Genomic DNA, 13173 nt, shown 5'->3' on the forward strand with positions numbered 1-13173 from the left:
ACCCATATTTATAGCCACTGACAGTATTAGCTTCCATAAACTAATACAATCCTCTTCGAAACCAGAGTTTCTGTCATTACCATGCATATTTCTTTTGAATGTATTTCAGTAGATGGAATGGCAATATTTAGATGGGATTCGGGAAGCCAATGTATTCCAGTGGTCCTGTTACTCTTATGTAAAAATTGCTTTAAATAATGATTGGGCAATCACAACATCTACATAAGAGAACCTCACATGTTTCCACATTGCTCCTTTAGACTTTCAGATTGTTTCACTTACGTGTTGTTTTATGAATTCAGGTTCTTGATCAGAAAGTTAAAACATTGAGAGAATTTGCTTCAAATACCAAATTTAATCTAGTAAATATAAGTAAGCTATCTCCCTCTACTATTTTTTGTATTTAAATTTTACATGGCCTGACTCCAAGTGACTCTGGCCAATTCACAAACACAGAAAAATAGCAATAAAAGAATAGTGCAATAAAGGCACAGAATGAAAAAGATGGTAAAACCAGGTAATAATGAAAAACATATGATTTAGAAAAATTTCCAACCACTTTAATAAAAATCAGAGCAAAAAACATACAATATATTGTATTAGATGCCTCAAGTAAACATAATCAAAAACTCACCGAATAGTTCATTTTAAGAATAGCAAGTGCATCACTTAATTGTTGTTGGTAGCTATAACGTGTTTTCATTTCTTTCTGTAATTAAAAAAGAAAGAATTCATATTTGCATAAAGTATTAAATTAAATTAAATAAATAATCCCCATTATAGAAAAAAAGTTCTTATCAAATTTCCATATATATATATATATATATATATATATATATATATATATATATATATATATATATATAAATAAATAAAGTATGGAGCTACTCCATAGTGTGACCCATAAGTCAATTTGTCTGGAGGTTTCTCCTTCATGATCTTGGCAAACTCTCAGAGTGCACACCATAAGAATTTTAATCTAGCATATCTGGATGCTTCCTGATTAAGGAATACATGACTGAATTTGATCGATCTGACTCCTAATATTGTTGAGACTTATACACAAAATTATCTGCTACAATGTCATTCCAGTCAATGACTACTTCAGCTTCAATCACAACAATACAAGAGCACACAACAGATACAAACTCAATGTAAACCGCTCCAAACTTGATTTCAGAAAGTATGACTTCAGCAACAGAGTAGTCAATGCCTGGAATGCACTACCTGACTCTGTTGTTACATCCTCTAACCTCCACTCCTTCAACCTCAAAATATCCACTACCCCATTCCTCAGAGGTCTGTAAGGGGCGTGCATAAGTGCATACTGTCCCTGTCCTATTGTCCTCATTTATTCGTACCTATTTCCTGTATTCTTACTCATGTTTATATTGATACCTATTATCTTGTAAGCGCTTAACAAATCAAATCAATCAATAAATAAAACACTTCTGGCTGCCAGTCTTGGAAAGCCTGAGTTATGAGATCCTGTGTAAAATAATCAAGGGAAAAATCATGAAGTATAAACATTCTTTTTCCACATATAGTATGAAGGGAACAGCGGAAAATTAAGGCTAATTTGTGTATTTTCTCTGCTGTGTAGTAAGTTAGTGATCAAGTTTGGGCATGGAAGAACAACTGAAGAAGAAATAATTAACAGGTAGTCCTCAACTTATGATTACAACTGAGCTCAAATTTTTATTGCTAAGCATGATAGTTGTTAAGTGAGTTTTGCCAGTTTTATGACCTTTCTTGCCACAATTGTTAAGTGAATGACTCAATTGCTAAGTTAGTAACATGGTTGTTAAGAGAATCTGGCTTCCCCATTGACTTGCTCATCAGAAGGTCACAAAAGATGATCACATGACCTGGGACACTGCAACTGTTATAAATATCAACCAGTTGTCAAGTATCCCAATTTTGATCATGTGACCATGGTGCAACGATTGTAAGTATGAACAATGCACATAAATCATCCTTTTCAGTGCTGTTGTAACTTCAAACAGTCATTTAAACAAAATATTGTAAGTTGAGAACTATCTGTATGGTCCTTCGTGGGATAAGGAATTAGTTTTGAAAACACAAAGGACCTTAATGCAGCTCCAATGCCACTTAAGGTCAGCGGGCTGCCTGAATTTTAGGACTGACTTACAATACTAAATCTTCAGTTTTGGTCCCCATGATATAAAAAAGATGTTGAGACTTTAGAAAGAGTGCAGAGAAGAGCAACAAAGATGATTAGGGGACTGGAGCAGTGGTGGTATTCAAATTTTTTTACTACTAGTTCTTTGGGTATAGCTTGGTGGACATGGCATGGTGGGCATGGCATGGGAAAGATACTGTAAAATCCCAATTTCCACCCTACTCCAGGGGAAGGATATACTGCAAAATCCCCATTCCCTCCCCACCCCACTAACCTGCTTTCCAGCTCCGTTCTCCTGTGCAAGGCAACAAAAGACCCAGCTAATCAGCTGGGACTCGGGAGGCAGACAACAGATGGGGCAGGGTCAGACAGACGTGGTATTTGCTGGTTCTCTGAACTACTCAAAATTTACGCTACTGGTTCTCCAGAACCCATCAGAACTGGCTGAATACCACCTCTGGACTGGAGGCTAAAACATATGAAGAATGGTTATTGGAATTGGGTATGTCTGGTTTAATAAAAAGAAGGATGAGGGGTGACATGATAGTAGCATTCCAATATCTCAGGGGCTGCCACAAAGAAGAGGGTCAAGCTATTCTCCAAAGCACCTGAGGGCAGGACAAGAAGCAATGGGTGGAAACTAATCAAGGAGAGAAGCAACTTAGAATTAAGGAGAAATTTCCTGACAATTAAAACAATTAACTAGTGGAACTATTTGCCTCCAGAAGTTGTGAATTCTCCAACACTGGAAGTTTTTAAGAAGAGATTAGATAATCATTTATCTGAAATGGTTTTGGTGTTTCCTGCCTGAAGGTCCCTTCCAATTTTGTTTATTCTATTCTATTCTGTTCTGTTCCGTTCTTCTGCTTTATCATCTTCTCTTTCTCTTCTTCCTCCTCCTTAAAGAAAGTTCTAAACAATTTAAATACTTAACACTCACTTTTATATTAATTGGATTGGTCTTTTGTAATTACCTGGTTATTCTTCCATGAGCTATTTATAAACAGCACAGAAACAGTCATGGGTGCAAACTGAAGATGAAGGACATTAAATTGTACCTGCTTATAAAGTTTGTCAATGTCTTCCAGTCGGTCAGTTATCTCTAGCCAGAGTTTGGATGAATATTCCTGTATTTTTTCCTCATACTGTATTTTCAGAATATTTTTATACATTGCAAAGTCATCACAGAGAGAGTATGCAAACTAAAAATTCAAAAAAAGATAAATGTTAAATAAACTCATAATTTATTTTGGAACTGTTGTGATTATGAAAAGTGGATACTGACTATGATGGATTTATTTACTTTGGTTTCATTTTCTACCTCAATGTTTTGTGGGTAATTGAAAATAAAGAAGAAATAATATGAAAGCTGATCAAAAATGCAAATGTAAATATCAGTGAAGCAAAGATCTTTACAAATATTGAAGTATAATGATGACCAAAGACATATGAATCCCATACAGATTTTATATATGAACTAGCCTTATCTAAACAAGGGCAATTAATCACATGGACTGCAACAATTCAATGTAATTCTTTTTATTAAATAAATTTTATTAAATTTCCAAATTTTAAAAACATAAAATAAAACTTCGTACATTGTTATCAACATCAAGACATCTTTTGCATCTACTCACATTTTTCAGTATATGTATTTACTTATTCCTTTACCATTACATCTTACTCTTACTATAAATCAATATCTTTTATCCTTACATCTCAATCTTCTCCATGGTATATTTACATATTTACATATTCCCTCATTCTTTTCCTAATTGCCATTTTATTTTCTTTTTATTTCTAAACCACTCATACCAGGCATCCCAGGCCCTATAATAAATTGAATCCTCTCTGTCTTTTATTTTCATCGTTAGCCTGTCCATCTCTATACAATCTATTATTTTTTTTATAACCATGCTTTCCACTGGAACCCTTTTTCCCTTTCAGAGTTGTGCGTACAAAATCCTTGCAGCTGTTAATATATGTAACATAATATATCTATTTTATTGCATTTTTGTGTTATTATACCTAATAAAAAAGTTTCCGGATTAAATTCAATTTTCTGATTCATGATTTCTTCTATCCATTGTCTAATTGTATTCCAATATTTTTTCACTTCCTGGCATATACACCAGGTATGAAAATAAGTGCCTTTTTCTTTTCCACATTTCCAACAATTTGAGTCTGAATTAAACATTTTTGCCAGTCTAGCAGGAGGAAGGTGCCATCTGTAGAACATTTTGTATTGATTTTCCTTGTATGCTGTGGATGTAATTAGTTTGTAATTTGATCCCCACATTCTCTCCCAATTTTTTATATTGTGGTCTATATTGTGGCCAACATTTTTCGCCCATACCACCACCGTCTCTTTGACCACCTCCTCTTCCATTTTAAAATCTAGTAGAAAGTTACATATTCTTGAAATCATTTTCTTTTCCATTTCTTGTAGAATTTTATCTAATTGATGCTTTTCCATGCAGAAACCAAATTGTTCTTTGTCCTTCTGATATCTCACCTGAATTTGTATGTATGGCCACCAATCTATCTTTATATTTTGTTGCTCTAATTCTTGTCTTGTTTTTAATCTTTCTTTTTTCCCAGATCCATTGCATTTCGGTAGATTTGTGCTTCCATAGTTGACAACCAGTTTGGTATTTTAGTGTAATGACTCTTTTTAATCTTGTTCCATGTCTGAATTAATGAATCTCTAATCATGTGTCTCTGAAAATATGCATGCTGTTTACATTTCCCATCACATAGGAAACTATGCCACCCTCTCTGCAAGTCGTGATATTCTTCTATTTTCCAGGTTGATCCAATCTTTAATCCATACCATAGCCGCAGCCTGATGATACATTTCCCAGTCAGGGAGTCCAAAGCCACCCCTTTCTCTTTTGTCCTGTAACAATTTCATTTTTATCCTAGCTTTTTTCCCATCCTAAACAAATTTACTTATTATTCGATGTAATTCTTTAAAAAAAGTTTTACCCAATCTTATTGGTACAGTTTGAAAAAGATATAGCATTTTTGGTAGGGTAGACATTTTAATTGCCTCAATTTTCCCCAGTAGTGATAGCTGTAATTTCCCCCACATTTCCTATTCTTTTTTGATTTGTATTATTAATTTGTCATAGTTAACTTTTTTGATTGAAGAGCATCTTGCTGTTAACCAAATGCCTAAATATTTTACCTTTTTCACACTTTGCATTCCCAATTTTCCTTCTAATTCTTTTTTTGCTTATCTTTTAAATTTTTAGTCAATAATTTTGTTTTGTTTTTATTAATCTTAAGGCCTGCGACCTTGCCAAATTCCTCTATTTCCTTTATTAATTTTACTTCTATATCATTTGGATCTTCCCCCCAAAATACTATATCATCGGCAAATGCCTGGACCTTATAGTGCTCATTTTTAATTAAATCCCCTTTGATTTGTACATTTTTCCTAACGTTTTCCAATAAGTTTTCTAAGGTAAGAATAAAGAGAAGGAGTGACAGTGGGCATCCCTGCCTTACTCCCTTGTTGATCTTGAATGTTTCCGTTCTGTCACCGTTCATTATTACACTGGCTGTCTGTGTCATATAAATTGTCAAAATCAGTTTAATAAATTTATTGCCAAATTGCATGCTTTTTCATTGTTGTATTATGAACTGCCAATTAACATTGTCAAATGCCTTTTGCGCATCGAGGAAGACCGTTGCCAATTGTTTTCCTGGGTTTGCTTCATAATATTCTATTATATTCAATACCATTCTGGTATTACTTTTAATTTGTCTACTCGGTAAGAATCCGTTTTGGTCAATTCAATGTAATTCAATGTACTCTCTAACTTCAAACTGGAGACTTATAATAAAACAAGACAGGGTAAAAAGCACAATAAAGATAAAAAGAGAATATCTGAAAAATGGTAATTAAAGTTACCTCTAATAAAGTTCTTGTCATTGCTGTAGACTGTTTTAGATCTCCTACTTCACTTATCTCAGTTTGGGTGGCATGATCAGAGATGAGAAAACCTATTTTTAGGTCCTCTGAAATGCGAGGCCTGCAGATTTTTTAAAATAAAAAGTAGTTACTTTAAACAGCAGATAAGCTTTGCCTAATAGAAATTAGCATTTTAATGTAGAAAATGATCCATTTCTGTTTTAATTATACATATTCAGTATTATAAACAGTATTGTAAATTAATTCCCATGTATCTTCAAGCAAGCCTCTTTGTAGTTCCTTGGTTTTCAACTTGAATACAATGCTTTTGACGATAGATCTCATACTTCATTTTTGTTTTTATTCTGCAGTAGAATGTTATAATTCTCTCATTTGGAAGATGGTATAGCTAGGAACTAGCGAAGGTAAAGAGCCCTTTACACAATCAGAACTTTTATTCCTGATAATAATGTGAAATGGCTTGCCATTTCATTTTCTTCCTAAGTTTTTTTTTAAAGTTTCTCAATCTAGCCTCTGGAGTTTGCTAAGCATTTTGGCTAAATGTTAACCAGGTCTAATTCACTACTTTATCATTCTGAAATTAGCTCAGGTTAGCTGTGTGCTGCCACCTGATGGGCATTAGAATAACAGATATGAAATTGTCTAAAGTAAATTCCAGATTTAATTCAGGACATTTCTTAAAACAGTAGATGATATGGAAAATCTACATTTGAAATCTAGATAACTGCATCCAGTACAATTTGCCCATCTAACCTATGAATGAGTAACTGTCTGACCAGGTAATTTACATAATGCTCTATTCCAATACAAACCAATTTCAAACAAAAAGATGTAACCAATAATTCCCACAAAGAACAGCAACAAAAATTAGGGGTGCAAGATAAACTCAAAAACTTAAATTTAATTCCTTTCAATCAGGGTCAGCGCACAGCTCTTTCCCAATTGTTTAAGACCCATGTACTCAACATACTCGTAGCTCATGTTACCCAAGATAAACTCTTACCTCTTATAAACTAGACTCCCATTGTTCATGTATCTCTAGCCTGCCCTAATGTTCTTTGAATCCCACCCCCTTCCACCTTAGTCTTTCTCTTTCTGGTTGTGTCCACACAACATGTTTTTCTAGGTGTAATTACTATGGTTTACTCATTTCAGTTTCCTGGGTTCCCAGTGAATGAATGAATCTAAACCGAGAAGCTAGGATTGCCCAATATATTAGACCAAAATGTGGTTGACTAATTCATGGTTCAGTGGGATTTGTAAACACAGAATCTATTTATGCAGCTAACCAGCCCACTTAGATATGTCAATGAGTCATCTTCAGTGCTCAAATAGTTTCTATGTTGATGTCATATCTATCCATTGCCTGGTTCTTGCAAAAGCAGGCCATACAACCAAGCCAATACATAATAAATATTCTAGTTCCAACATATTTTGAGTTCTACTTAGACATAAGCCCATATCAAAGAAGAACACTAAATACTTATATAAGCAGCAATGTATGACGTGTGTATTATACATAGAGGTCTTAAAATACAATATAGAAATGACAAGTTTTCTTTCTTTCTGTCTATGAGGATCATATCATATATTGTAGTTAAAGTTTTTAAATTCAATGTAACAACTTGAGTGAAATAGATGACTGCTGTTCCATTAAGTGACCCACAGATCTGCAACCTTTAAAGCAGGGGTGGGCAAACTATGGCCCGCGGGCCACATCCGGCCCGTTGGTCTGTCCAATCCGGCCCGCCCCTGAAAAAAATCGCTGGGCATGGCGTATTGCCCTGCGCCGTGTGGCCCCCAAAGCTGCAAAACAGTGCGGAGCGCTCTCGGGGTAGGAAATAGAAGAAGAACCTCGCAAAGGCCTCAGCTGGGAATTCGAAATCACCTTCGAGTGCGACCTCTCCGAAGGTGAGTCCCCACTGATCCCCCCTTTTTTCCGGAGCTTCCAGGCTTAAACTTTGCAAAGGCAAAGTTTGCAGGCGGGAGCCTCTTCCCCCTGAGGAGTGGGAAGGGTTCTGCCCGGCGGCCGGGCGGGCTGCTTGGAGCCACCTAAAGCTAGGCCGCTGCTGGTGGAGCCTTGCCCTGCCTTGGTGCCCCGTTTCCCGGCTCCGTGGTCCTGCTTGGGCGGCACTTTAAAAGCCTGCTCCCAGCACCCAAGCAACTTCCCAGCAACCACGGCTTCCTTTTTCCTCACGGGCGCTCGCGGAGGGGAAACCCAGAGCACCGCCGGCTCGCCTTCTCCAAGCAGCCCGCCCACCCACCGGGCAGAACCCTTCCGCTCCTCGGTGGGAAGACGCTCCTGCCTGCAAACTTTGCCTGTGCAAAGTTTAAGCCTGAAGCCCGGAAACCCGAACAACTTCCCAGCAACTGCGGCTTCCTTTTAACTCGTGGGCACTCGCGCCTGGCCCCGAGCCGCACGGCGGAGGGGAAGCCCGGAGCGCTGCCGGGTCACCTCCTCCAAGCAGCCCGCCCGCCCGCTGGGCTTCCCTGCTGCGCAGCTCGGGGTCAGGCGCGAGCACCCGCGAGTTAAAAAGAAAGCCTGAAAGTTGCTGGGAAGTTGCTTAGGTTTCCGGGGCTTCCAGGCGGGAGCGTCTTTGCAGGTGGGAGCGTCTTCCCGCCGAGGAGCAGGAAGGGTTCCGCCCGGCAGGTGGGCAGGCTGCTTGGAGGAGGCGACCTGGTGGCGCTCCGGGCTTCCCCTCCGCTGTGCGGCTCAGGGCCAGGCGCGAGCGCCTGACAGGAAAAAGCAAGCCGCAAGTTGCTGGGACCGCCGCGTGGCTCGGGGCCAGGCGCGAGCGCCCGAGAGGAAAAAGCAAGCTGCAAGTTGCTGGGAAGTTGCTCGGGTTTTGGGGCTTCCAGGCTTAAACTTTGCACAGGCAAAGTTTGCAGGCGGGAGCGTCTTCCCACCGAGGAGTGGGAAGGTTTCTGCCCAGCGGGTGGGCAGGCTACTTGGAGGAGGAGCTCCGGGCTTCCCCTCCACCACGCGGCTGCTCGGGGCCAGGCACTAGCGCCCGAGAGGAAAAAGCCACAAGTTGCTAGGAAGTTGCTTGGGTGCCGGAGCCGCCATCGTGGTGAGCGGCTCATCGGGCGCATATGCGAGGAGGAGGGCTTTTAAAGTGCCACCCGAGCAGGACCGCTGAGCTGGGAAACGGGGCACCAAGGCAGGGCAAGTCTCCACCAGCAGCGGCCTAGCTTTAGGTGGGCTTGGATGCCCCTGAGCGCGGTTTGCTGTTTGTTCTCTCCTTGGGCTCATGTTTGGAAAGCGTGGAAAGTAGTAGCAGGAGCAGCCGTGGTGTTACTTTTTCTTATATAATATATATATATATATATATATATATATATATATATATATATATATATTATATATATAACATATATATATAATGAAGGGCCCATTATAAAATGCAGCAAATTATATCTAAGAATATTTTATATATATATATATGTTTTCTGAGGTTCTCGGGTATTTGTATGTGGATTTGGTTGTTCGGGTTTTCTCCCGCGCAAGATTCAAGTATCTAGGCAACGTTTCGATGAAGAGCCAAGACAGAAGCCTGAAGATGATGAATGAGACTTCATCTAAACGTTGCCTAGATACTTCGAATCTTACGCAGGAGAAAACCCGAACAACCAAAGGATCTCTCTCTCTCTCTCTCTCTCTCTCTCTCTCTATATATATATATATATATATATACATATACATATACATATACATATACATATATATAAAATATTCTTAGATATAATTTGCTGCATTTTATAATGGGCCCTTCATAATGGCCTTTTATAAAATTGGTTCAGTCCTCGAACGCAGATCTGATTTTCCATGTGGCCCTCGACAAAAATTAATTGCTCACCCGTGCTTTAAAGCAAGGGTCTTCAAACTTGACAGCTTTAAGACTTGTGGACTTCAAATCCCAGAATTCCTCCTTCATTCATGTTAGCTCAGGAATTCTGGGGGTTGACGTCCACAAGTCTTAGATTTGCCAAGTTTGAAGAGCCTTGTTTTAAAGGAAGAAACCTAAATCTAGAGAGGCTCCACCTACTGTGGCTGGGAAAAATGAGGGTAAAATCTGTCCTTCTCAACTATTTATGAGTGTTGGAGTCACTACTATCTTTTATATTACTGGTTTTGGCTCTGAACAATGATTCTTAGTTAGCTGAATGTTTAGTCTTGGTTTACAATTCTTGTCTCTTTCCATGTAGGGGTTTATGGCTCAGCCATAAAAATAAGTTATTTCTGCATATGATATATTTATGATTTGTATGTGTGTGTGTGTGTGAGAAAGAGAGAGAGAGAGAGAGAAAGAGAGAGACAGAGACAGAGGGAGACAGAGACAGAGACTACAGCACTAAACCTTCCCTAGCACAGGGGGCTTTTAGATCAAAATCCGCCTCATTTTGTAGCCATACAGCCACACTATAAAATGTGGAGAAAGCTAGGATAATACCTAAAATTGAATTTAGTTCAGGTTGATTGAATGCAGCTTATATTAGCTACTTATGTACTTACTAGTATTCACCTTCAGTTACATTAGACTTTTCAAGTTGATAGACTTAGAGACACTTTTGGGGCCCATATGTTGCCTGACACTGGATTAAATAATTTAACTATCTTGTGCCTTCAAGTGGTTCTCTAAAGAGTCTGCACTCTAAGCTAGTTGTGTATACATGATTCGTCATATTGACATTTTCAGCCTACAACAGCATAAAACATTCTTCAGAAGTATTTAGGAAAGATTTGTTGCTTCCTTAATGGCCATTGTCAATTTATTTGAAAAGTCTGTTATTTTCCTCAGCAAGGTCTTGTATGGACAGCTCATAATGTTTATATATCTTGATGGTGGAAACTATCCAAAGATTCCCTGGCTTTGGCAGTTTTGATGAACAGATGCACACAGTGACTCCTTAGTCTTCTGACCATCAAATCAAACTGAGTCAACATGTACGTCACCCAAGCTAAACTTAGCTCATTCAGAAAGAGAACTCTTAGTGCAAAACTATAATAAGACACATGATAATGCCATTCTTAAAATGTCTTCTGTGTCAAACAGCTCCTTGACATAATTGCTCCTAGTTTGTGTTATATAAGTGATTCCCTGTGTGTGAATTTGTGCCATATCAGAATCACATCTGATACCTGTACAATTAACACACAGCTGTGTACTTTCTCCACTTCTCTTCTCCCTATATACCAATGACTGCATCTCAAATGATCCATCTGTTAAAATACTGGAGTTTGCAGATGACACAACAGTGATTAGTCTCATTTGAGACAACGACGAATCTACATACAGACAGGAGGTTGTACAATTTGCCCCGTGGTGTAACCAGAACAATCTGGAACTGAACACACTCAAAATTGTAGAAATGGTGATAGCCTTTAGAAGAAACTCTCCCATATTACCACCTCTTACAATGCTAGACAACACAGTATCAACAGTAGAGACCTTCAAATTTCTAGGTTCTATTATATCACATGACCTAAAATGGACACCTAACATCAAAAACATCATCAAAAAAGCACAATAAAGAATGTTCTTTCTGCGCCAACTCAGAAAGCTCAAACTGCCCAAGGAGCTGTTGATAACAGTTCTACAGAGGAATTATACTGAGTCTGTCATCTGTACCTCTATAACTGTCTGATTTGGTTCTGCAACCCAACAGGATAGACACAGACTTCAGAGGATAATTAGGACTGCAGAAAAAACGATTACTACCAACCTGCCTTCAACTGAGGACCTGTATACTGCATGAATCAAAAAGAGGGTTGTGAAAATATTTACAGACCCTCACATCCCAGACATAAACTGTTTCAACTCCTTCCCTCAAAACTACACTATACTATATAATTGTTACACACCAGAACAATTAGACACAAGAACAGTTTTTCCCCAAATGCCATCACTCTGCTAAACAAATAATTCCCTCAACACTGTCCAACTATTTACAAAGTCTGCACTACTATTACTATTAATCTTCTCATCACTCCTTATCACCCATCCCCTCCCACTTGTGATTGTAGGACTGTAACTTTGGCGCCTGTATCCTTACTATTTATATGGACTGTTTCCAAGTATGATTTGATTGCTTATTGTACCCTATGACTATTATTAGGTAGTTGTACCTTATGATTCTTGACTCTTGATGAATGGATCTTTTCTTTTATGTATACAGAGAGCATTTGCACCAAGACAAATTCCTTGTGTGTCCAATCACACTTGGCCAATAAAAGAATTCTATTCTATTCTATTCTATTCTATTCTATTCTATTCTATTCTATTCTATTCTATTCTATTCTATTCTATTCCATTCCATTCCATTCCATTCCATTCAATTTAAAACTTTCCCAATGGGAACATGAAAATATTCACCTGCAGGAGCAGGGAGGATACCTGGTTCTGAATGTGACCCTAGAGATGCAACTGAATTTTAAGAGTCCATATGGATTAGGGAGGCCTATGAATGTTGCATTACCAACAAATAAATAAGCCATCTATCAACCACTGTTTCTATTGAAACAGTAAACAGATGCAGACAGCACCTCATTCATAAAGAAACAAGCTTCCAGTCCTCTACATAAAAAAACAGAGGAGGTGAAAAAGAGTTGCATACACAGGTGGGATTCAGCAGGTTCTCACAGGTTTGCTGAAGTTGATTGCTTATGCAGTTAGGAGAACCGGATAAAAATGCAAGAGAGGGTTTTTTTCTCTCTCCCTCAGTTAATAGCTCTAGGCAGACAGCCAAGAACTACTTAACGGTTGCAGCTGGAATGCAGCTGACACACCTGAATCAAGTCAATAAACAGAAATTGACAGGATTAGGGCAGGGAAACCTATCAATCACCCATCTCGGGATGGGATTAACCTCTTCCCTTCAGAAAGAAGGACAAGATTACAAACATTTTCATTCTAAAAATTATTAAGTAACACTTCTGTGATCAGCTGATACTCCCTGGAGTTCCCCAAGACCTTTTATAGCTGCCGCAGTGTTGGTTACTTCTTGTTTCTCCCTGGAGAAAAAGATACTGGAGGGGACAATGAGGCGGCTTGATCATACAGGCTGTGAATTTAATGCATGTGTGGTCCAG

The 13173-nt window shown here is 38.5% G+C and overlaps 1 protein-coding gene across 1 annotated transcript in view; it reads right to left on the reverse strand.

The window, feature by feature from the left end:
• The window catches only part of CZH10orf67 (chromosome Z C10orf67 homolog), a 104000-nt gene that overhangs the window by 63206 nt on the left and 27621 nt on the right, over positions 1-13173 (reverse strand). The window contains exons 3-5 of the mRNA XM_087917583.1: positions 6063-6183; positions 3202-3345; positions 635-709 (exon numbers count right to left, since the gene is read on the reverse strand). Coding sequence (XP_087773709.1) covers positions 635-709; positions 3202-3345; positions 6063-6183 — 340 coding nt within the window. The remainder of the gene's footprint in view (positions 1-634; positions 710-3201; positions 3346-6062; positions 6184-13173) is intronic.

This window comes from Pseudonaja textilis, chromosome Z (assembly GCF_049901715.1).
Source record: "Pseudonaja textilis isolate UNSWEBS1 chromosome Z, rPseTex1.2, whole genome shotgun sequence".
Classification (NCBI taxonomy): domain Eukaryota; kingdom Metazoa; phylum Chordata; class Lepidosauria; order Squamata; family Elapidae; genus Pseudonaja; species Pseudonaja textilis.